This window comes from Rhipicephalus sanguineus, chromosome 1, assembly GCF_013339695.2.
Source record: "Rhipicephalus sanguineus isolate Rsan-2018 chromosome 1, BIME_Rsan_1.4, whole genome shotgun sequence".
Lineage (NCBI taxonomy): Eukaryota > Metazoa > Arthropoda > Arachnida > Ixodida > Ixodidae > Rhipicephalus > Rhipicephalus sanguineus.
In genome coordinates, this window is record NC_051176.1 from 234,330,530 (window position 1) to 234,356,266 (window position 25,737).

Consider the following 25,737-nt stretch of genomic DNA (forward strand, 5'->3'; position numbering starts at 1 on the left):
ACTCGGTGACTCGGCTCCCAGACCCAGTACACATCATAACTTTTGAGATCTGTAGCTGGTACCCAGAAATAACAGTCGCGTTTGGACACCACCTATCTTTAAAATCTAGTACACAAGTGCAAAGGGTTGGCAGCATTTGCAGTCTTTCATTTCTGGCTAATAAATTTACAAATTGAAGCTAACTTTTAATATCAAGGTATAAATATAATCGTGCACTTAGAAGCTGTGAGAAGTGAGAACTCGAAACTTTGATGTGAGAAAAGTAGAATGTAGCCGACAACACCACTTTTATGGGCGCTTTTATTGCTTAGCGCGTCACCTGCCCTCGTGCATCGTGATAAGTATGAACAAGTGTGGCGTTAGCTTCTAATAATTCATAAAATATTCGGGTACTTACAACTTGCAGGGGCGTAGCCAAGGGAGTGGGGGGTTCAACCCCCCTACCCCCCCCCCCCCCCCCAACGAAAATATTCAGTTTTGCTTGCGCAATCTGTCAGGAACCTCCGATGTTCTTACCTTTGCAATAAAATTTTCAGCAGGCGTTTCAGCAAGTTCATCGTGTGCATCTGCAAACAGTTGTTCCATTCATGGTACGAATGAACTGATTCCACAGCCAACAGAACGTTATGTAGGCCATCAACGAGCCCTTTTTATTTGGTGCCATTTAAAACTTATTTTACATTCAAAGGCGACGCGCGCGTTTTTCTGTTTGTTTAGTCTCCGTTGCTTCGCGTTCATGCAGTTTCGGGGTTTCGGTAAGCGGTTCTAGTACACTCCAGTTTCGGTGCGACGGCGTGCACGTCTTGCGAACAAAACCATAATTACAAACAAACACGCTGACAAGCTACATTCAGCCATCAAAACCTCCGGTTGTGATTTTTCTCTCGAAATTACGGCGGTAAATTTCACTCGCTGCAAGCCGTGCTGCAACCCTGCAATCACAAAATATAGTGGAAGCATGGCGGATGTTCTAAGGACATAATTAAAATATTAAATAAAGAATAATTTTTTTTCCAATAACATAGACATTGTAACGGCCATGTGACGGATATAACGTTTGAGTATGTTTTTTGCAAAGTCCCGTGCTTGTAGTTTCTGCGGAACTGCTTTGACCTGCGAGTGTTTATTTGCGTGAGGACGCGTATACGAAATGGAATATCGTGAACTTGCGCCTTAAACTCTTTGTCACCCTGATTCTGCGAATGCATTGAGAGGAAGCGGTTCGTAGTACTTTGCAAACTGCAAAACCTGTCAGAAAGAGTGCGTTTTTTTTTTCTGGAGAGCCCTGCGATAGGCATGCACAAGCACGCAGTTCTCCGGCAAGTTCGCCTCCTATCGGAGGCTCGGCTATCACGTGACTCTCGGCTGCAGGCAGCATCGCTGAAAGTTCATAACTTCCGTGTAGAAGCAGCTGTTCGTCGTGCCGCATCAACCATGGCTGGAAGAACGGTAACTCTTGACAACATGAACCCTCACCTCATAACCATGGAGTATGCTGTTCGCGGTCCCATCGTTATTCGAGCAGGGGAAATTGAGAAGGACCTTAAAGCGGTGAGTACGGTGCATTTCCGTTCACCATGCTTCGCGTATACGTGACAGCGATGCGGCGGCTACCCGGTTTCGTGTTGGAGGCGTCTGCACGTGCTTACGGGAGCCTCCACGGTAGTTAATACTGCCATGCTCGCGAAATTTTAAGCACGAATTACTTGTAAAACTGCGCGGCAGCGGTGTTGAGCGGCTGTATGCGCGATCGCACGGACGGATGTACGGAATGTAGTCGCTCTCCGTCTGTGTCTCCGTGCGAGGCTGCGCGTGACCACTTTTTTTTTTTTTTCTTCATCTTTGAAGTGCCTCTGCGTGTACAGGTAGTCCGTGAGCAGTGAAAGTTATGTGTACTGCTAGAAAAGTAGCGTTCAACAGTGCTTTGCGCGCTTTCTTCAATGGCCACGGTGAGGCCGCCTTCCGCGAAGTGCGAATTACGGAGCAGATAAGACATGATTGGCGGCATTTCGCTGCTGCGATTACGCCGGCGCGTCGAATGATCTACGATATGAACTTTGTGCCTACCGCAGCGAAAAGCGGCTCGGAAAGTTTGTCTGTTTCATAAAGTTCTACACCGCAGGTAAATGCTTTGACACCGGTTGATTCAGCCTCACATGGTACGACAGTTAACATGACCCGTTTGTATGTCTAAGTATTCATGTCCACTGCATTTTCTTTTTTTTTTCCCTAGGGCAAAAAGTTCAACTTCACTGAAGTGATTCGAGCCAACATAGGCGATTGCCATGCAATGGGTCAAGTGCCATTGACCTTCTTTCGCCAGGTACTATCTTCTAACCTTCGTTTTTTTTTTCTTCTTTTTTAAAGTCCGGCTTTAAAAAACATTTATTTCACGGCCTTCTTATCCTCTTCAGGTGCAAATTATGATGGACTCTCTCTGTAAATGTGTGAAATTTACACAGGTTTATCCATGTGCATTTTTCATGAATTAGTTTGTGTAATTAAAGGTCTATTTATTCTGAAGCCACTCATGTTCAAATTTTGTGTAAAAATAATCAACTCACAAGTTCGAAATACATGAACAATTTATTAGTTATATCCATTCCGAGCAAACAAAGATTATAATTTTGGCATGGCTCCCGAAACGAGGCATGTTGAACAGCTTGTCAAATTTGGTAGTGTCTTCAGCAAAGCGATCCTCTGCGCCACTACGCAGCTGAATGAGTGCCGGGTGTTCACTCAGGAAACGTGTACAAATGTGCACACAGTGGTTCAAGTTTGACGTAACGTGCTGTGCATGACAGGCCTCTGCAGTTGAAGTGTACAATTGTACACACCACTGCTGAATGGGTTATATACTCACCTGTAAAGCCTCCAAATTTACCTTTATTTGCTGTTATACAAACAACTTTTAAGCTTCTTCTGATGCAGCTCTGCTGCCAAGACTTGATACACTGCAGTGGTCGGAGATCAGTGGTGTAGCCGGGGGGGGGGGGGGGGGGGGGCACACTGGGCCCGTGCCCCCCCCCTCTCAGAAATTTTTTTTGCTATGGCATACAGAGCCCAAAATGACACTTGACCACATCTGCCTGCCTGGCCCCCGCTTCAAATCAAGGGGGTGCCCCCTCCCCCCCCCCCCCCCCCCCCAGAAAAAAAAAAAAATTTCTGCCTACGCCTCTGTCGGAGATGCATGTTGTACCAGTTGGTTCGCATGTTTAGCCATACTTTTCCAGACAATTGTACCTATGAATGAACCCTGCTGCACAGTGTGAATATTGGCAACATATAAAGTGTTTGCACTGCCTCTGCTGTGGACTGCCTGCAGTGAAAATGTTGGTAGCCTGACAAACTTGTCAAATTATTGCCTTTGCTCTGCTACTATTGATCACCAATTACTGGCAGTTTAAAAAGCAATGTCTTGCATTGCGGTATTTTGAAGGCTCTTCACTGATTCTTCAACTTGATGACTTAAATATATGTTTTCTGTGGAAATCTCTTCTGTAATTGGGCTTCTGAAATCTGATACATATGCACATATACGTGTACAAAACTTTATTGCACAAACTATGTGTCAAAAGCACTACAGCCAGAGCGTGCTTCTTGTATAGCACCAAAGCAGAGATCATTCACAGGCATGTGTGCATGAAATTTCGGCTCTTGTCACGTGAACCTGATGGAAGTACTTTGTGTTTAAGTCCTATGAGTGAGTGTTGTGACACGAGATTGCATTGTATAAATTTCATTTCGTTTATTTACCCTAAGGGCCCAGAATCGGGCATTACATAGGGGGGATAACAACAGTGAAGTTGCTAAAACGATGAACTAAAAAAGATAATGAGGGGGGTGGAGTGCGGTTAATAAGCATAAAAAATCAAACATAAATAAAAAACAATTATTTCAGAATTAATAAGATAAAGTAAATCTAGCTTGAAGGAGCGATTCTATAATGCAATAATACAATAATAAAAAAAGTACATCTCTTGGGACGATCAGCAAATTCAATGGGGAAAAAAAAAAAAACTTGCCGTCCTGGCTCTGCGAAAGTGGATGTCCAGCGAAACTGTTGACAACCACCGCTATACAACTGCTTGGTGGTATGCAATGCTTTATTGCTTCAGAGTAATGGTAGTGACAATCGTTTTGTGGTCACTATGGTGCACCATGATGGATTCAGCAACCACTTCACAATATTTATGGACAAGACCACATCCAGATACATTGCAAGCTGCTATCACTGTGGCAGCTTGCGCAACAGTAATCTTTACCGGCAAATGTATGTGGAAAGCACTACGTGTTTTGCAGTGTTTCTGGGAGCGCCTTATCATCAGTTATGTGGTTTGGATGCTTGTTTTTTATTGAAACAAATGCTGTGCTGTATGTTGTATGCATTATACGAAATAATGTATACATTGTTTGCTTCAATCGCAGAATATTGCTTTTTTTTTTCTTCCCTGTAAGGACGCTCCAACATAAATGTCAGAGGAACATTTTTTGTAAAGTCGTGAAGTAAATTATAGCAATATTTCTGACAGTTCAGGTTCTTTTAAGCGTCTTTTGGTTACCCAGTCATGGGCACGTTACCAGTAAAAAGTAACAGTGTTACAGTTACAGTTACCTAAGCCAAAAAAGTAACTCTGTTATAGTTAGAGTTTCCAAAATTAACCGGTTACAGTTACTGTGAAAAAGTAATGCCATTAATTTTCCATTACTGTATAAATTCAGTAATAGATCACAAAACAAATTATAGTACTTATTTAATCAAAATGTGCGAAGGTGTGCGGGTAGTCGAAATTGCATGTGGCAAAACCCTAGATGAAGGAAACCTATAAAAAGGGGGCCCAACACAAGCAATCCTTGTGTACGCCTCATTCTGCCGCATCAATAAATGTCCTTGGATAATAGAAGTGGAAAACGTGGTTGATGCTCTGGAACGACGACGTTTATTAACGATACCCTGAAATGCATGCAAAGAGGAACAGGAGTGCGTCACGAGTGAAGACGACGTCCATTGTGTCTATGTCCCTATGTCCAAGGTCTATCATACTCTGTTTGGAGAGCTCTGCGTCCGCTGGGCAAGCACACTGTTTTTAAGCCCCGTTATACCTTGAGACGTGTTCACGCGAAACTTAGACCCAAAGACTACACCTGCGGATGATCAGAGCCAATCAGAGCGGGGTCATCTACAAGTACAATGTGGAGATTGCGACGCGACTTACATCGAAACAGGCAGGAAAAATGGGATGCTTCTAAAGCAACCCATGCAGCGCGTTCTACGATGGGGCTTGCTGAACACTGCTGGACAACAGTGCATAGTTTTGACCTAAACAGTGGGACAACGCTGGCTCGTGAATGAAGGTAGAGGGAAGAACATCCTGGAATCGTGGTTCATACCTCGCGACGCGCGGGCTTGCAACAACCTGAGGATGCCACCTGCATAGGAGGCGAAACGTCTGTCATATCGTTAACCCTTTCAGGTCCAGTGATTCCAATTGGAATCGTAAAAAGCATCTGGTAAAAATAAAGCTTTGTGCTTCCTCAAGAGCTCATATTGAGCATCTGCTCTACATATGGTGCCAACCTGGTACATTCAACAAAGCAAGGTCACGTGTGAATGAAAAAATTACAGAAGCAGTTGCGCTGTTTGTGCATTTTGCTGAGGCAGCTTCTTCTTTCACCATGCAGAAGTAGGGCATTTATCTTAGTTCTGTGTTGAGAATTTGAATTTTGGCTATTGTGTATTATGCTATCTCATCGAAATAATTTTTAAGTAAGAAATTAAGAAAAAATGATTGAAATATTACGAAATGTAATTAATTCACAAATTAATTTGGTCACTAATTACTCTTGATTGAAAAGCGCGAGCACACATTTTTTCATCTTTCTGGACTATCATGATCATGCGCATCTGAAATTGTAAAAACCAGTTGCTTACACCGAAAACAAAAGTAAATTGGGATTGAAAGGGTTAATAATTGTTGGTGTTATGTCGGAGTAAACCATTTACAATCAGTTCCAAAGAGGTTTTAAAATATTGCTTCGCTAGTTCATGGTATTGCTGGCTCTTAGCCATTTCGTGCGCTAGAGCTTTCTAGCCGCCTGTCAAGCGGGATTAGCTCTGAGCCACGGACAACGGAGACTATGAACTAGGCGTCCTAATGCTCCACCGGTACACCAAGAACAGAGCTACAAGCTCTAGTGACAAAGGTGATATATATTATGGGAAAAAAAAAAAAAAACGGATTTGAACTTGGCAAGCTGTTCAGTTGCAGCATGATTGAGTTACGATATCTAGTTTACAAGTGAACTTGAAGTTGTGTTAAAGACCAACCTCTGACCTCGGCCTTCTGCAGGGAACATAATCCTCTTAGCGACCTCCTCTCCTAAACGGCACGGGGAGCCCTATTGTGGAAAGTTGAAAGGTGTATACAGGATATGGTAAAGAAGGAAGTTCCAAAAGTGGAAAGCGTTTAACGTCGGCCTTTAACGAGTGTTGCAGTTGGATATTTTTTTATAAAAACAGAAGTAACTGTAACGGTATTTCCTGTTCCAGTTACCGTGTAAAAAAAGTAACAGTGTTACAGTTACAAGTTACTGAAAAAAGTTACTAGTTACTGCCGAAGACTGCCGTTACCTTGCATTTGCTGGCTGTGGTGGGCTTTCAATGGTATGCAGGCCTATTTCACAGCCGTACATTGCAGCAGCATTTTTACTATTTTTTACAGCATTTGCTCTATTATGAAAGTGGTCATTATGAGATGAGTGTGGGATTTAATTGCAACTCCTGAGGTCGGTAACATACATTCATTTTGACATTTGCGTCTACCTCATATCTGATAAACTGGACACGTGTCCATCACCTGTGCGTTTGGTACAGGTTTAAAAGTTTCTGGGTAAATTTTATTTCACTCTTTTGTTTTTTCTTCACTTAAAGGGCCCCTCACCAGGTTTGACAATTTTGAGCTAACGAGCGCAATGCATACAATGGGCGTTCACGATCACGTCTGCCAAAATTTGCAACGCTACGCGCCGAAGAAATGGGTCAAATTTCAAGGTGAACGCTGCTTGCCCTTCCTCTCGCGGGCGCGCGCTTTAGAGAATGAGGGGATGACGTACATGAGAAAATGGCCCTACGTAGATGGTAGTGCTGTGACGTTGCTCCTCTACGTAGACGACTGTGCTCTGACGTCGCCAACAGTAGCATGTGACGCTGCGATAATTATTTGACACGACATGTGTAGTTTGTGTAATTTGTTGCTTGAATAGATTAATAAAACTTGAGAGAAATAATGAGAAACACAAAGGGAATGTGTGCGTCTTTTTCTTTTTTTTTTTCGTGACTTACAGCGAGATGCGGGGCTAATGCGCCTCCCTTTCCCATGCGTCCGTGTCCCCGCGGGTAGCGCATCGAGCAGACGCCAGCCCTGGAAACGAAAGTAATGTTCTGGCGCGTTCGAGCACTCATTATGCTCGTTTATTCTACCGCGTCCAAGTAAACGTAATGCGGCACTGGCGCATGATACCGCCACTCTCGTGCCCGTACAAATGTCTCAACTTTCATGCCCGTCCCGCAGAAACAGGCAGTACACCACAGAGAACGCCGACAAAACGCCCATGGCCACTACATAAAAAAAAAAAAAAAAAGAGGTGGTGGCCGTGCAACGCCGCTCGCGTGCTCGGGCTGGCTCAGGAACGTCATGCGCTCGTGACCATGCATGCGCATGACGTGTTCATGCGTATGTGTCAAGTGAAGAGGGCAGGGAAGGGATTTGGCTTGTGAAGGCTACACGGGACGAGTGGCAAGGGTTTGAAACTCGCCTCCTCGCATCATGGTTTCGCGCCGCTGCAAATTATTGTTTTTCTCAGCTCGTACTGAACCGATTTGAAAAATTCTTGCGGCATACTGCTCTTCATTCGGCACACAACAACTTCCAGCGTCTAACTAAAATTTGCTATGTGGCCTGGTGAGGGGCCCTTTAACAGAGTTGATGGAGAGGTAATGTTCAATTGGGGCATGCACAGTCCTCTATATTGCATACATAGCTACTTGCATGATAACTGTACTCCTGCATTGCTATTTTTTTTTCTGCTTGTTTTCCGAGTAGGAATTCGTACCTGTACCTTGAGACAGCTTCACGTGCCTCGAGTAAAGCAGTTATTAATATGTTAAAAGCCACTTCAAGTCGAAAACAAATGGTTGGATGTTCTAAATTTTTTAAGAAAAATATATATTTTTTTAAGGATTGATTTTTAAAGGTGGAATGGTGGAATAGTAATGACATAAAAAAAAAGTAGGAATTAGCTTCCGCTTACTCTCACTACCACGTGCTTGTCTTCGTATTCAGTGATAGGTTCCTGGGAAAATGGACCTACTTCTGGAACTTTGCACCAGAGTTGCGACTGGTCTTCTTTCTTATTTTTTGAGCATGGACAGCTTCTACTCCTGGGACTGAACACAGCTAACACATTACAAGAAGCTTAGGAGGTTAGAATTAAATGAGTCCTACTCTGCATGACCCTTGTGTAGCCCACCATACAGCTTCACAAAACACCATCAATCAATCAGTTTTCCTGCTATCTACAGCAGTTTGACATGTTGTTGTCAGCTGGCATTGTCAGCTCCTGTAGTTGCTGTGATTGCAGCACAACCTTGCTGCTGATACCATGGAACTGTCATTTCAACTATGCATGCGACTAAACTTCAGTTCACACCCCTGCCCTGCCAGGGTGGTCTAGTGGTTATGGCGCTCGACTGCTGACCCGAAGGTCACGGGATCGAATCCCGGCCGAGGCGGCTGCATTTTCGATGGAGGCGAAAACGTTTGAGGCCTGTGTACCTAGGTTTAGGTGCATGTTAAAGAACCCCAGGTGGTTGAAATTTCCAAAGCTCTCCACTATGGCGTCCCTCATAATTATATCGTGGTTTTGGGACGTTAAACCCGAGATATTATTATTATTATTATTTAGTTCACACCTGTGGGCTCCTACAATAATTTGCTGAAGGGATTATTGCTAGATGCTTTGTGCTCATATTCATTCAAAATGTTCAAAATTGAGCTCTTAAAATAAATTTTTAGTTGGACACTTGATAACAGTAAGGTACCAATTTTCAGTGTGTCCTTGTGCAGAGTTGCTGCGTTCGCTTTTTCTAACATAAATGAAAATGTTTGTTGCTTCTCTGCTATTTTCATAAACATTTTGGTCTTTTCCTGCTGTCTGTTTCTTAGGTCATAGCAGCATGTGCAAAACCTGACTTGATGAAAGGGGACTTGATTCCTGCTGATGTAAAATCAAGAGCTCAAAGTATTCTGGAGGGCTGCGGAGGAAAAAGCGTAGGTAAGCAATAGTGACTCAAAGCATTCTTTTAACTTTGTTTACGCATTGTGTATAGCAAAAGAGTTATCAACATCAACATTACATCTGGCAAATACATATAAAACAAAGTTTATGTGCTTCATCATGTGAGTGAAAATGCTGCACCACAAATGTTTATTTTTATGAAGCTGCTGCCGAAATTTGTGCTGATGCATTGTGATGCATCGTTAGGTTTAGGTGCAGTAAATAGTTTTATAGCTTCATGCTAGAATTTTCAGAATTTTTATATCATTGTTCGCCTGCTCCTGTTATTTTTATTGCCCAGGTGCCTACAGTGATAGTGCAGGTGTCGAAATCATTCGGAAACATGTTGCTGAGTATATAAGTCAGCGAGATGGTGTGAATGCCAAGTATGAGGATGTGCTTCTGTCAACTGGTGCCAGCGAGTCTGTTCGGGTGTGTACACTTCATTAGTTTATCGATTTATTATATTGAAAGTAATATTTTTGTTATTGCATGCCTGTATTAAGTTCCTGCTTTCATAAAGTGAGCATTTTGTAATTGGGAGCTTTTTCTTTCTAGTCTGTGCTGAACTTGCTTAATGTGCATAAGGACGGAAAGCCATCTGGAGTGATGATTCCAATCCCCCAGTATCCTCTCTACTCTGCAACCCTTGCAGAGTATGGTGTATATCAGGTATCCTGTCCTCATTTCCTTTTCTGTTCAAGCAGCAAAAAAAATGAAGTGAAGTAATGTTGGTATGAGATGCATAGTACTCATTATCCTTGAAGATCTCATAACTGCTCACTTTGCACTCAGAAGATGGGATAATTTTGATATTAAGCGTTTCTTTGACATAGCTTTTAACAGGTGGCTTTAATTTTGTAGGTTTGAGTGCGCGCGCCAGCCCGGGGCTGCTTGCCGAAGGGCGTGACACCATGCCTAGAGATGGGAGGGCACCCTTATAACTGTTGGGGGAGGGGGGGGGGGGGGGTACTTATTTTGCTTCTTTTTCTCGGGGTATAACAAGTGGGAAACAGCAACTGTTCAAATACACACAATAAAACTTAGTGCATTAATGTAAGCCATGCCACAGTTTGGTTGGCGTCACTTTACAGGTGGCATTTGGTGACACACATTCAGGTGACATTTGGATGCTGGTGGTGTGCTGTCCCTCTGCCACTTGATGCAGGGAAACATACCTTTGTTAGACGTCGCATTTTCTTTTGTCGGACATTGGATCTAACCTTTTACCAAAAAAAAAGATAAAAAGAGGGAAGTCCCTGTAAATGTTCTCACTCGTATCGTCAGGAAAGAAACTGGCTTTGAAACCCACATGAGATGTTTGCTAAGTCTGTTAGTGGATTTCTGAATTGGTTTGCAGGCCTTGCAGTGCACTGTATGTGGCATTTTTTATTAGCTCCTGCTTACCTGGCATCACTTTACAAGTGTAAATCTCAAATTTTCTAAATCTCAAAGCAGTCTTCCTCTGAACTTCGTGCTTCACAAATAGATCTTTTATGCTGCATCTGGTAAGAGAGCTGAAAATGTAGGTAATGAATTTAGTTTGAGCCTGAAACTTGCTGCACTGTCTTGTCAGTGTGTCTTGGATTTTTACAACTTTTGCATCGATCTACTGTTAACTGATCTTCATTAAAAAAAAGGCTACATTCAGTGTACACTGAATTTAAAGTAGAGAAAAGGCTAAGCCTAAATGGTTTTGAAAACATTTGCCAAAATGCCTGTATGAGTTGAAATTTGAGATGACGTTTTTCAGCAAGATGTTCAGAAAGAAATGTTAGGTCTTCATTTTATCAGTTATAGTGGCAAGCTTTTTCTTGCAGGATAAATAACGGCAGTTTTTGAAGAATATCTTCTTGTTGACTGGTTTCAAGCATATTACAGAAGACAAACCTGTAGTTGCGAATACAGTAGAACCCCGCTGTTACATTCCTCACTGCTGCGTTTTCCCGGCTGTTACGTCGTTTTCCGCCGGTCCCGGCATAGCTCCCATAGGATACAATGTACTGGGAACCCCGCTGTTACGTCGTAACTGTCGGACCGTTCCCGTATGATACGTCGCGAAGTGCGCTCGGAGCCGACGGAGTGACTACCGAAGAGAGCGGTAATTGGTGCATTTTCATGCAGCTTGACCTGGTTTGACCGTAACTCTAGCCGCATGAGAGGTGCAAGCAACAGGATCTTTCGATTGCTGCAAACAAATGCATAGCCTTCGAGATTCGTATTGCAAAGATGGCGTCTATGACGTAATTGCTCACGAAAGCAAGGCCTTCGAGATTGGCATTTACTACTGACAAAAGCATAGCCTTTGAGATTTGTATTTTACAAACATGGCGTCTATGATGTAATTGCTTGCGAAAGCAACGTCTTCGAGATTGGCATTCACTTCTGCCATCGCGTTGGCGTAGACTCATCATCATCATTATTTGTCGGAGGACGGGAGGAGTTCGAGCTGGTTGGAGCTCGCATGGTCGTGCGCGCGGTTCGCGGTCGGACTCGACGCGCTGGTCGTGATTGCGTGTGCTTAGTTCTTTCATGCCTACAGCTGTTGGTGTTAAAAAAATAACATAACGTTGATTACATTTCTGTGGATGAGGCCGTCCCCAGCTCCGCGTTTCTATCCGTCAACTAGATCGTGGCTGAGCGCGCCAATTTTCGTGCTGCTCGTAAGCATTGAAATAAAATTCTGTACCACTAAATATTTTATCGTTTTTCCTGTTTTTCGGCTCTTGCGTTTCCCGTCTCTTGCATTTATTTCCTACGGTCCCTTCGAAAACGTATCAGCGGTGTTCTACTGTACTTCTTCCTCACGGTTCCATAGGTCGAAATGCACCCACTTCTTTGGCTCATGGTTTTAGCCATTTGTAATTGGCCGCATTAGCATCCAAAGTCCAGGAAACTAAATTTTCACAATAGTATAGACATTACACCATCTTCGCCTCACTGAGTAAGAAAGCGCAGCTTTCATGATAAGTCAGTGAGATATTCGTACTACCAAGGATGTCTGGAGGAATAAAAGAGAATGTTATTTGTTATCAAACATTAACACCATGATGAGACTCTTCAAAACAAGTCTTTGCATATATCCCGGCATACTAATGTTTTTTCTTCCGTATATTAAGAGATGTTAGAATGTTTTTCCACTCATTTCAGATTTCTGGGGAAAGAACCTGTTTTTCTCATGGCTTTCTTTCCCCCACTTCACATTTATTTTTGTGGAAAATTTTCATGACTAGTCAAACCTACCCAAGAGCTGGCACAGATGCTATAAAGTCACAGACAAAATTTTGGCTGTCAGTGGTCTTTTAAAGCAATAGTTGGTGAGACTTTTGCTGTGTCTAAGCAGTAAAGAAGTATTTTCTTAACATCACAGCAATTTTCAAACGTGCACGTTGTGCCCTGGGAATGATTTCTAAAAGTCAAGAAGGGTTGTATTCTGCCTGTGGGTGTTAAACTTGTTGATCCGTGGTTTGCAACAAGATTTCCGGTGCTGTTTACAGTCATCCTTATTGCGCACTGAGGTGGTGATGGCATTACTTAGTGACAGCTGTGTAATTGGAACAAGAATCCACGATGTTGAATTTGAATGCTTTGGTTTTCATATTTTTCTTTTTTGAGCGCACCGAGTTTTCAGCTCTCCATGTATCCTGGTGTGTATGTTTTATGGTTTATCTGCTACAGTAGAATGCAGACCTGGAAGCCAAATTGGGAGTATCAACAGTAAGGGCCCGCTCACGCTAGCGGCACGGCAGCTCGCCGTTTGCCGTTTGACGTTCTCAGGCTGCCGTGCGTAAGCGATTTCGTTCGCGCACGTCAACCGTTCTTTGCCGTTCGCAGAATAGGTCCGAGACCCATTTTCTCGCCGTCCTCCATCTGCCGCAGAGCGACGTGGCCAAATAGCGACAGAGGAGCGGTTGCTATGACTACGGCGTGCCGCGTCGTCTGCTTTCAGCTCTCCGCGTCGTGTGCGTCGGTCGCAGGACGCTTCGAGCTGCTTGCTTTTTTTTCCCGCGCTTTTCACGCTAAAAGTGCGCATGTCGTTCGTGTCGTTGCCAGGCATGATTCCAGCAGTCAGTAGAACGTTTTAGTCTGCCCGGCATTAAAAACAGCGTCGCGTAAAACCAAATAAAGTGTCCCCAAGCTGGCGCCAGGTCAAGTGGCGCCAGCTATGGAGAATCAGAAACAACTAACAAACGCGTAATCTATGTCCTCCGAGCATCCGGAAGCGCCCTTCTCGACTCTCTAAGCCTGCAGCATCGATTATTTGAGCACGGCTCTCAAAAACGGGGCCGAATCGGCACGAATACTTTGCTGTCGAAGCTTAAGGACATTGATCTAAAGCAAATGGAAGCATCAGTTCGGAGCTTACACGCTACAGAGCGCACGGCGGCCACTTGATAGATTCGAGGTGGACGACAACCGCTTTTAGCAGTGCGGCCATGTTTTTCGGAGGCTTGCCGGCGAAGCTTGCCGTGCAAGTAGGACAGCACTCGCGCGTGCGGCGACGGCGAACGTTCTGCGGCACCGCGCCGTTGCGGCAGGCTTGCCGCTAGTGTGAGCGGGCCCTAACAGTCATTCTGTGGCACTCCTGAAACAGTGTTCTCGTCATGCAACACAACTCGCATGGCAGCGTTCAGAAGTGGCAGCTTCTTATCGCATCCCATTCTTGCACACAACACAACTCCTAATATTTTACTAATGGGGGGTGCCTACTGAAGCTGTAATTATTTCCAGGAGTTGCTTATTTATTGAGCTCCCATGTTCACCTTACATGTTTGAACAGCTTTGTGCTGAACCACTAACAGTTTTTTTTTACAGATCAGCTTAAGGAAAGTTCTTTAGGTTCAGTACCGGCTACAATTCCAGTTTAATGCAGCTTTCCATCTCAGTTTGGCTTGACGCGCTGGTTTGAATTGCGCTTTTATTGATGTCTGCAGATAAACTATTATTTGGATGAAGAAAACGACTGGGCATTGAGCATCAAAGAACTTGAAAGATCTCTCAATGAAGCTAAAAAAGTTTGCAATCCCCGTGGTCTCGTTGTAATTAATCCTGGAAACCCTACCGGTGAGTGGCAGTAACATTTTGCTGAGCACAAGAGTCTAGTGCTGGCAGCAGATTCATAGCTGGTAACTTAGTGCATGACACAGTTATCACCACTTATTGTTAGGCTATTCGGTTTGTACTTGTTATGCTTTTTCCTGTCCTGCTGTTACTTCAAAGCATTTCTTGTCCTTTTGCACAATAACATGTTATGTTACAACTGCATGATAAGCTTACCTGAATGTTTACAGATGGTTCGCTATGAGGCACTGGCGTATGATACATGATTCTTGTTTGTGATTGCCTTTAATTCCAACCACTAGATAAATTATTAAATTTTGTCAGTGCCGTCTAGGTTAAAGAAATGAAGGTTGACCTTATAATATAAAAACCTCTATGTAACACATGTAACTTGTTAGTACCATCTGAAATCTTCAGACTTGGTCGCTAAAAATGCCCTTGGGTTCTTTTAACTGCCTTATTTATTAGTATGTCATAAAATGTTGCACTTTGTTACTGGAAGGAGCCATGACATTAATTTTATAAGGATGAAATTTCTGAATCTGCTAAAATATAATGTTAGAAAAAAAAGATCAGTACATTGCTATACACTTTTTTTTAACAAAGTGAAAAGCAGACACTACACACTACAGATTTTTATGCCATTGCATTGAAAGAATGTTCAGTGAGCCAACCAACTTGCCCAGCAACGAGTTGTTTGGAACATTACATTAATTCTCCATGACTTGTTCTCTTCTCTAGGAGCAGTCCTGACGGAGCAGAATATCAAAGAAGTTGTTGAGTTTGCTTATAAGCACAAGCTTTTCCTTATGGCTGATGAGGTAATAAGTTACTTAATTTGCAATATTTTATTTGTTGAAATTGCTCTTGCATTCTGTTGATACTCGCAGGTGTATCAGCACAACATCTATGCTGAAGGGGCTGCATTCCACAGTTTTCGCAAGATAATGCACAACATGGGTCCCCCTTACTCTGACATGGAACTTGCTTCATTTATGTCTGCTTCAAAAGGCTACATGGGAGAGTGAGTTTACGCTTGAAAGCATTAAAAAAGACTGCAAGTTTTCTTCAGTGTGCTCCTGGTGGTGTAGTTGTTGCACTATGCCTGTGGACTTGAGATGTACTTTTGCAGGTGGATGAGTGAAATGAACCTTAGTTTTTTATTCAACGTTTGTGTGGGTATAAGTGCCCTCGTTCAGCTATAACCCTTTGATGGTCGATTTTTTTTGCGATATACACTCCAAAAATGTGTATTTTATTTCTAAACAAATTCTTCAGACAATTCTATTTAAGAAACAAATTGTCTAAAATTTTTTTGCGTGACCGTAAAGTGACAAAAAAAATCATTTTTGCTGTTATATACACATGGTTTATTCTTGAGTAACATCAAGCAAAATCCTAAAAAAACACTTATACGATTTTTTATAAATAAAAATTATGCATTGTATTAAACATAGCTCACAGACATATGAAAATAAGCACACCAGAGTACTTTTCCAGTAAAAATTGCTCTTGCTCTAACACTAAAAACTTTTCAGCGTGTGATGGTCGAGATGTCGCTCCTCCTTCATCATCTTCTGAGTTTGAACTGTTATGAACTGACATCTAATGATTCTGATTCGGCACTTAGAGAATAGTCCACATCGGAAGAATCGCCGCTCGACTCACTAGCAGCAGGGCAAATGGCGCACACTTTCATAACGTCAGCGAACTGTGTGAGTGAGTGCACGGAAGAAAACTGCGTGGTTGTGCGCCCGTCTGGAAAACAAAACGAGTGAAAAAGCTATAATAATCCTTCGTCTTATCGCCACCGAGACTGAGTTAGTTTTTCCGAGTCCCCGAAACAGGAAACGCAACGACGGTGGCATCGTTTATGTAATTTGCGCCGCATGGAAACGGATGTCATCGCTCCCCGGGGATTAATAAACGAGAGAGTAACAAGCGATCACCCTTTAAGAGATTAGAAAGCAGACAGCCATCAGCTTTGCGGCCACAAGATGCGATAACCACCCAAAGGTCGAAACCAAAAGCAGCCGCACCGTGCGTGTGTGCACTTGGATGCAGAAGCGAAAGCCGGTGTGCCGCTTTGTAAAGAAGAAACAAAAAATGGAGAGACATTGCCGCGAAAAAATTCCACGTATTCCCGAAGTGTGGCAGCACATGCCAAGCAAGAGAAATGATCTAAAAAGGCATGCAAAACCAGCCGCACCGCGTGCGCGCGCGCTCGGATGCGCAAGCGAAAGCTGGCGCGCCGCTTTGGAAAGGGGAAAAAAACAACGGAGAGACATCGGCGCATGAAAAAAGTGCAACATATTCCCGAAGTGTGGCAGCACATGCCAAGCAAGAGAAATGATCGAAAGAGGCGCACGTTTTAAACATACAGGCGATGACGTACATGTACGGCATAGACCCTCAAAGGGTTAAGGGCACAGGATGAGCAGAAGGATCTGTACTACCTTGGAAGGCACCTATTTATGTCTGCATTACTTAATGACGATTAGCCATGGTAGCTTAGTGGCCAAGGCATTGCGCTACTAAATCTGAGGACACTGGTTCGATTCCTGGGTTTCCCAAAACGGCGTGGAAATTTGAAATTGGCTGTAAAATTTGGGGGGGGGGGGGCAGCTAGGGGCGCTTGCTCAGAATTTAATGGTAATTAGCAAAAACTCGTTATCTAACGTTTTCATTATTAACTTCAGGGCAGTTGCTCATATGGAAAATTTGTAGGATGTGACAATTTATGGCTTACCCATTTCTTAAAAATGCCAAAAATGTGCATAATGTGAGATTAATCATTGAAATTCGAGGCCCCGATCTCGGCAATATCGAAACTGAGCTCGTAGGGCATGCAGGAAGTGCGGCAGCTGTGTTACGTCAGACCGGAAACTCACGTGATGAACTTTGAAAAACGGTACGTCGCAACAGAATCTGGTCAGGAAAAATGGCAGGTCATCCAAAATACCCAATGGGCTTTTTTCCGGGTCCGAATGGCGCTTCCTGTAGAGGTCGCTGAAATCAAAGCTGGTGGCTAAATTTTCCGCCACGCGCTGGTAAACAATATCGGAGGTTTGCATTTCAACCTTTGGGGGAGAAGATTTGCAAGCTTGCGATGCCAGGTGTCACTCCGTTCGCTCCTTTCCTCGTGTTGTGGGCACCAATAAATATGGTGCGCCACTTGTTGACGACGCCGCGCATGCGCAGACTACTCACCTACAAAAGGTGCATTGGACCACTTATTCTTCACATTTGGTGTGCAGTGTTTGTCTTTCTTTCTTAAACTCTAAATAAGCATGAAGAACTCCTTCTCTTGCCTGCCAGAAGTAGCACCGCAGTGGCTGCCGCCTAGTTTTATGCTGTAGAGTGAAAGAAAAGGTGGAAATTGTGGTTTGCTTGAGTACAGCGATAAACTTGGTGCTCTACTTTATTTCGTCGAAAATGTGAAAGATTTTGATGCTTCATTTGTCTGTTTTTATTTGGATAAGCTTATTTGGCCGTAGTTTAATAAATACTCTTGTGTGCGTCTATTACCTGCAGGTGTGGATTGCGTGGTGGATATGTAGAGGTGATAAATCTTGATCCAGCTGTAAAGCGTGTCCTGTTGAAGTCAGTTTCTGCCAAATTGTGTTCCTCTGTTTTAGGCCAGGTAAGTAGAGGAGACCTTTATGCTGTGATTGGAATGATAGCTAAATTTCCTACTGTGATGACAGTTGAGCTGTAGAACCTAACTACTGCTTGTTAGAATTGATTATGCAACATATTATAGGAGAGATATATTCCATGCATAATGAAAGAGTAGCAGCCACGGTGGCCTAGTGGTTACAGTGCTCGCCTGCTGACCCAAGACGCAGGTTCGATCTTCGCCATAGTGGTCGCGTTTAGATGGGGGCAGAATGCTAGAGGCCTGTGTACTGTGTGATTTTAACGCACATTAAAGATCCCCAGGTGGGCGAAATAATTCGGAGCCCTCCACTACGGCGTCTGTCGTAGCCAGAGTTGCTTTGGGACAATAAACCTCACAAACCAAACCAACCCACAATGAAATAATATAAGTTAAGATGTTCTAGAAAGCTTTGGTTGGGGCAATAAGGACAGGAAAGTAAGACGAAAATGATGCGATGAATTATTATCCCACAAAACATAAATGCTGTTTGCAATTGGAATCAGCGGTTATAATTTGCAGCATGATAATACAAACCGGAAACCAACCATGACCATGGCTTCGTGACCTGGTATAGTTGTGAATAAGGTCACTTGTATGGTTGTTAGAGAGTTGTACCTCTTGCAACAGAAAAAATATGCTTTCTTTCACTTGGGAATAGTGGCTACAGGAATAGCAAAATATTGCTGGCCAAACTGGCATACAGCAAGTGATCACTCAGCAGCCATTGCATGTGGGTGTTAGCCATTTGCAGGCTTTAGCAATAGTGCTATGTGCAATATTTAATGGAGTGAATGTTCTAACTTATTAAACACCAAACTCAATTCATATAGAAAATACTTTTTCTGAAAGCGACATATATTTCTGTGACCAGGAACCGTGGTGCTCATGATCAAAAATATGTCCTGTACCGGCAGCACAATGGTGCACAAATGTTGTGCAACTTTATGTAACCTTATGTGCACTAGCTTTAGTTCTAAAATAAAATAGCATAGACGATCAAAAACAACTGCACTATGAAACATGTGGAAAGTTTAATTGCTGCACTTATTGCACAGCTTCTGCACAATAATCTGTAAGTATAAAATGAAAATTTCATGCTGTATATATTTACTAATGACCTGGCATTTCAGTGTAAGAATTTTGCTTGATAGTGTGCACTTTCTATTTGCCCTCTTCATAGGCTGGCAAAAAATGTGGAGCTCACGCAGACTCCCTCAAGAAATGTATTTTGTGCTTAGGGATCTCTTGGACACGGACTCGCCAAAATTTTCCTCAACCGGACTCGCTCGGGCTCAGACTCGCAAAAACTTTTCTCAACCGGGTTCACTAGGACTCAAACTCGCCAAAACATTACTCAGCCATACCCACTCAGACTCACGGCCCGATTTTTGAGTCCGAGTGAGTATGAGTGAGTCGACTCATGAGTGCGTTAGCATATACGTACGTAGTCGGCTTTTTTGTTCATGGTGTCAATGCTTTTTAACGGCAATATCTCACGTAATTGGTGCTCTACGTGGCACCTTTTGATCTTGTGTCTTCAATTACAAGTTATCAGTGGTTGCAATCCAGTAATCCTTAGGATATTTCTATGAAACAATTGAAACGTATGGGTAGACGAGAGTATAAAAGTGAGCCGACATAAATAGTAATGCTAAATATGTGTAGATAGGACCATAGCTTGACAAAAAAAGTGGCGCTCACTCAGACTCCCTCAAGTAATATATTTGGCGCTTGGCGCTCAGTCGGACTTGCCAAAATTTTCGTCAACCGGACTCATTCAGGCTCAGACTCGCTGAAATTTTTCTCAGCCGGGCTCACTCGGACTTAAACTCGCCAAAAGATTACTCGCCCGGACTCGCTCAGACTGGGACTCACTGCCTGATCAGAGTCTGAGTGAGTCGACTCGTGAGCGAGTTTGCCGACCTATGGCAAACTCACCCTGTTACTGTTCTTGTAAGTACGCAGTAATTTGTTAAATTTTTTTTCACTCATGTCAAGAGACCTATTAGTGATACTTTTACTAAAAGATGATAATATAAGCTTTTCTTAGCTTTTAGTAACTTTCTAGCACTGCAGGATCATGTGGACACTTTTTCCTGCCGCATTTTAGGTAGGACTACATTGCTATGCAGAGAATGTTCATGTGTGTATAATATAGAACTGGAATATGGCATTTATAAAGAGAACAGCAGTCAAGATCATCATTCTTAAATACTTTTGTAATTGTTATTGATTATTAAAATTGGAATGGGACCCTGAAACGGCTTTGGCGATCTTGCACAAACACTTTGAGCCAGTAGCACAAGTCCTTCTAATCATAAGCAAACTAATTTAAGTGCTCTGCGTAAAGTGTATAATTTATTATAAGATTTTAAATATGCACACCGCTACAGGTTGCAGCGGCACTGCTAATAGTGTTCAGCTGCCCCTGCCCATGGCACGTTGCATGGGCGAGTGACATCACAGACAACAGATCTGGTTGGCTCTCCCACTAACATCAAGGGTAATTCTTCAACTTAAATGTGGACAAACATTGTTCATAATAGTTAGAACACTTATAAATTTGTTGCAGTTACAACACGGTAACAGAAAGAGAATACACTGTCACAATGTACTACTCCTGGGAACTTGAGACGGACAGCGAGTGTCGTCTGTGTTATAACATGCTCTATGTTGACGTGAGCTGCATGCCCAGTGTTGATCACGTGGCTTGTGTTGTCTAACACCATGAGTAGCATTTGCTGTGTTGTGGGCTGAAAATCTAGTTGTAGGTGGCATGTCAAGCTGCCATATTGTGTGCCTCTGAAAGACAATCAGCAAACGGTACACTGAGTACCATTTGCCATATTGGTACACTGAGCATCAAGCTCTTGGCAATGTGATCAAAGCCAGGATCTGCATGGTTACGGCTATCCCTTTACACTGACTGCTGCTGCAATTCTCATATGTAAGGCGCAATAATACTCAAACATAATGGGCACGGGCGCACATTGGGCTTCACGGTGTCACAGTAGCTGACAACCGGCATGTACTATACTCTGACGACATGACATGACATGACCTGCATGTATGGCACCGTCAAATGCGTTCCAACGATGCCAACGCGTGATTAGCTCTGCTCCTGGTTTGTGCCATATACACGCTGGGCTTTGTCGGTGAACTATCCCAGAAGTCCTAGCGCGGAGTACTCGCAAAGCAGGAGCGAGCACCTACGATCGCAGCACGTGTTCTTTGTAGTGGCCCTCTGTGCATGCCCCAGATGGTTGCTTGGCAACGCGGACTGTTGGTGCTGTTGCAGTCAGTTGTAGTGTAGGGCATCCAATTTTGGCCCAGCTCACCATCGCCGATGCGGCACAGTTTGCGTTGGCAGACGTGGCATGGTGCGCGGAAAATGATGGAGTATACTAACTTGCCCTTTACCAGTGATTCTTGTCGCAGAGTTCCAGTTTGTCTGCCAACTTCTTAGTCGCCGTGATTTTTGTGGTACCTGGTGGTGTAGAGAGCAACCACACATTGGTGGATGGCCACAGGAGGTGGAGCTTAGCCCCGACCATAGATCTGCAGTGAATCCAGTCGTTCATTGAAGAAGTTGAGGAGGGAAAGCAGTGTTAAAGGGACACTAAAGAGCAAAACGCTTTTTCTCATATTAGTAAAGTACTTTTTCACGATACCAAAAACACCACGCTTGCTGCGAGAAGACGCTTAGTAAGCGAGGAAACGCGCAAGAACGAAATGGAAAGCGAGGAAACGCGTAAAAACGAAGTTTTCGCACCATTCGCTGTGACGTGACATGTTTTAATGGCGCCTGCTAGGGACTACGTAGTTCCTAATCGGTAAAAATGAAGTACATTGTCCTCTGAGGGGGCCATAGACTTACCACACCAAGTTTGGGGTAATTTTGTTGAGCCAATGGCGCCAGAATACGATAAGTACACTTTGAAATTCGTGACGTCACACGGGGAGATTTCGGCGTGAACTTTAAAAATGAAGCTTTGAACTCTGTTTTCTCCTCTATTAATAAACCTATGATGGCAAAATTAACGAAATTAGATTTCTAAGAGCACAATTTATCGATCTAAACCGATTCATTGTTTCTGTTTAGTGTCCCTTCAAGAAAGAGAGTAACATTTAATCGCCCATACATTCCTTGATACGAGGAGCTTCGCTTAAATTATGGTGCAAATCATTTGATAATGTTGTAGCCTTATCGCTTACACAAATTTAAAAAACCATGTAAGGGGCCCTTTAAAAATTTGAGACTGAAGAATGCCATGAAGTGAAGATGCGGCTTATGTGAAAACGTCTTGCGGATATGCATAAAGCTGTGGCTTCATTTCATTAGGGACGTTGTACCAGGGGTGCTATTTTGTAAGCGTTCTGTCACAGAACGGAGGCGGAGCGTTCTATGAGCTGCACGGGATTGGTCGAGGCTCGATTCAAATTCAATGTGCATTGTTTAACGGTCCAAGACGTGAGAATAGCCTGTAAAAGCCATCGAACGGTCACGTGATAGCCACAGAACGACCGGAGACCTCGTTCCGTCAACCTCCTCTCCCCATTCTGTCGACAAAAATGGATACAAAACGGTCCCCGGACGACTTGGATTGGATCGAAATGTATGCACGTGGGCTGAGGAGAGCAAGAGCGGCTTCAAGCGCTGACTGGTATTCAGCCATCTCCCTTTTGCGACAGTTTGTGAAAATATCGTCTCCGTACTCGTTCATGCCATTTCGTGTCGCCTGCGTGGCTGCTGCAGTCACGCAGAAACGAAGCCCCGAGGTAGAAGATGCCTTGAGGTGATGACTGAAGAGGAGTTCCGGCGGCACTTTCGTCTGAATAACGGTTCAAGTACTGGTGCTGTTCAAATATTGCTGCAAGTGGACAAATACTAGAAGCATTGGTTGGAACAGCATGGTAGCCAGCGCCACTATCGACCGTCTCTCGAAACTGTGACACCACCTAGCACCATGTCGAGATGCTAACACAAATAAATTGTTGAAGTGATCGTGTTCTTCAGCTTAAAGCTTTGAAAAACAATGTCAGACAATATTAATGTTCAGCTATAACAATTTCATATTTTTTTTCGGGCGCTGAAAACATTCCCAAATTCCTTAGCTAGCTATTGGCTGCTTGCTCCCTCTCATTCTTCCATTCGGTCCCGCCTCCGTTCTGTGACAGAACGCGTACAAAATAGCCCCCCAGTGTTACACAATCCTTTTTTTTTTCTTTTTGTTGTTATTGTTAACTGCAGTGGATATTAAACATGTGCTTGTTCATTGACATGAGTCACATTTGCAGTGTGCCATGGACTGTGTTGTCAACCCTCCGAAACCTGGTGAACCATCATATGACTTGTTCATCAAGGTGACTCCTTTGTTTACATGGCTGGCATTTGCATTAACATTATGCTAAAATTCACCCACTTCACATTTCAGGAGAAAACAGCAGTCCTGGACTCTTTGAAAAAGAGAGCACAGCTTGTTGCTGACACATTCAACTCATTTGAAGGGTTTCGCTGCAACAGAGTAGCTGGAGCCATGTATGCATTTCCAAAGTTCACACTACCCCAAAAAGCCATTGAGGAGGCAAAGGTGCTCATTCTTACATGTTCAGAGGGAAGGAAAAAGAGGGTTGGGGAAGGGGTTATGAATTGAAATATCTCAATTGGTGCGTGACATTATTCATGTGGTTTCTGTCTTTTTCTCTGTTGACAGGCAGCTGGCCAGGCACCAGACTTCTTTTATGTAATGCAGCTGCTTGAGAACACTGGTGTGTGCGTTGTCCCTGGAAGTGGCTTTGGACAGGTGCCCGGCACATATCATTTTAGGTTTGTATGATGGAGGTCCTTTTATCTGCTCATTGCTATGCTGATCAACTGCAAGTTGTCTTGGCACGTTGAACTGGCAGCAGTTACAATGCAAGACTGGTGAATGTTTTCAGGACCACTATATTGCCCCCATTGGAGAAGCTCCAGCTGATGCTGTCACATTTCAAGGACTTCCACCACAAGTTCATGAACAAGTACAAATGAGTGCTGTATTCACAAATGAGACATTTCCATAGTCCTTGCGCTGTATCCATTGGGGCTGCCAAAAATTACCTATACCACGTGCTTTCGCTCAGACTGTGAGACTAGCTAGAACACCGTGCATCATTTTCAATGTTTAGATGTCTGACCATTAATGGATGATAGTGGTATGTGTAAGTACTCTGTATGTGGGTATGACATCATTAATTTCTACGTTTGTCATCAGTTTTAAGTGCTGTTATACTAGGTATAAGGTGCCGAGAATTTTTATTTTTACTGCTTTTCGGATGCTCCTTTTGTTGTTCTGCTACAATATTAAGACACAGCGTATGATATTCATGCATTGTTGACCTCAATATTATTGCTGCCTATTTTTTATGCATGGAGAGTAGTAATTTGTAGGTTTGCCTTTACAGCTATGAACATTCTTAAAGGTGCAGCGATATATTACGATGTTTCCTGTTGGAAATAGTGCCATACACACGTTTCCCTTGAAGGGAAGTATGTAAACCGGTCTAGTTTTCAACTTTTTATTATTGCGAAAGCGTTTGAGTTATGTTGTCAGTGTAAATTAGCACTGTGATGACTTCAGAGCTGATTTTAAGTAGCAATAAACATACAACTCCTAGTTAATGCACATTTTCCCATCAAGAGCTTCGTTTTAATCCTTTGCAGTGATTATTCCATACTCTTTAGGACAGCTTGTATTATTTAGCTGTACTTCTTGAAAAAGTAATATTTTTAACTATGCTAGTAGAACTGGCCAACTGAAAGCCCTGTGACATGACATTTTCATACTGTTAATTTACTGTTATTAGCTGATCTGTATACAGCATCTCTCTTTGTCATCCATTCACATTGAGTCAAATTCTTTTTTCATGTGTGTACATATATATATATCAGCAATATCTTACTGCAATAGCATGGTTTGTTCAAATTCAAACATGTTGAACCTATGTTGAAGCTTTGATGCACCTGTTATATATATATATATATATATATATATATATATATATATATATATATATATATATATATATATATATATATATATATAATGTTTTATATAACATGCTGCACATCAGCCCTGCGAGATCTTTTTCAGTAGCACACTTCCATAGATGCTGCTTTGACTGCTGTTCATGTGCAGGTACAGCTGCATTGGTCATGTGACTTCAGGCAGGCCTTCTGTAACTTAGGCCTATTGCAGGCTGGTAGATTACTAAAAGGAAAAAAAAGAACACTTGGAAGGATTGAAACAAATCTGCATATGGTACTTTTGAACAATTAACAATTAATCTTTAGATATTGGAAAGTCATACACTGTGGGCTTTAAGAAGTGCATTAAAGGGACTGACAACCAATTTTTATGGAAAGCTTATTGGTCAATGTGTAATCACGGAATGGTAATGCGGAAAACGCCGCAAAGACATTTATAATCAAAGTTTTTTGATCTGCTGCGACTGTGAAGTCGTACACACAATGCATGCTGCAAACAGTGGGAAGTGAGCACAACAGCTGTTCATGTTTGTATGCTGTGGTTTGCTGTGCATGAATACACCCCACGTGCATGAGCCATGGCTTGATATGTTCCACTAGTTGCCGTGAAGGCAGTGCCACTTCTCAGCGTTGACGCCTTTTAGCTTGTGAG

General features: G+C 43.0%; 1 protein-coding gene across 1 annotated transcript; it reads left to right on the plus strand.

The window, feature by feature from the left end:
- Positions 1-1,104: 1,104 nt before the first annotated feature.
- LOC119374817 (alanine aminotransferase 1) lies at positions 1,105-24,719 on the plus strand. The gene is made up of 13 exons (XM_037645012.2): positions 1,105-1,551; positions 2,234-2,323; positions 9,225-9,333; positions 9,638-9,768; positions 9,895-10,008; positions 14,271-14,400; positions 15,139-15,218; positions 15,288-15,421; positions 17,932-18,040; positions 23,357-23,422; positions 23,494-23,649; positions 23,773-23,885; positions 23,999-24,719. The coding sequence occupies exons 1-13, from the start codon at positions 1,297-1,299 to the stop codon at positions 24,087-24,089; spliced, it is 1,578 nt and encodes a 525-aa protein (XP_037500940.1). The 5' UTR covers positions 1,105-1,296; the 3' UTR covers positions 24,090-24,719.
- The last annotated feature ends 1,018 nt before the right edge of the window (positions 24,720-25,737 follow it).

Excerpts from the sequence above, each read along its gene's own strand:
- LOC119374817 (XM_037645012.2), top strand. The coding sequence starts at position 1,297 with ATGCACAAGCACGCAGTTCTCCGGCAAGTTCGCCTCCTATCGGAGGCT. Across the intron at positions 10,009-14,270 it reads CAGAGTATGGTGTATATCAG|ATAAACTATTATTTGGATGA; the intron begins GTATCCTGTCCT and ends TGATGTCTGCAG. Across the intron at positions 23,650-23,772 it reads AAGCCATTGAGGAGGCAAAG|GCAGCTGGCCAGGCACCAGA; the intron begins GTGCTCATTCTT and ends CTCTGTTGACAG.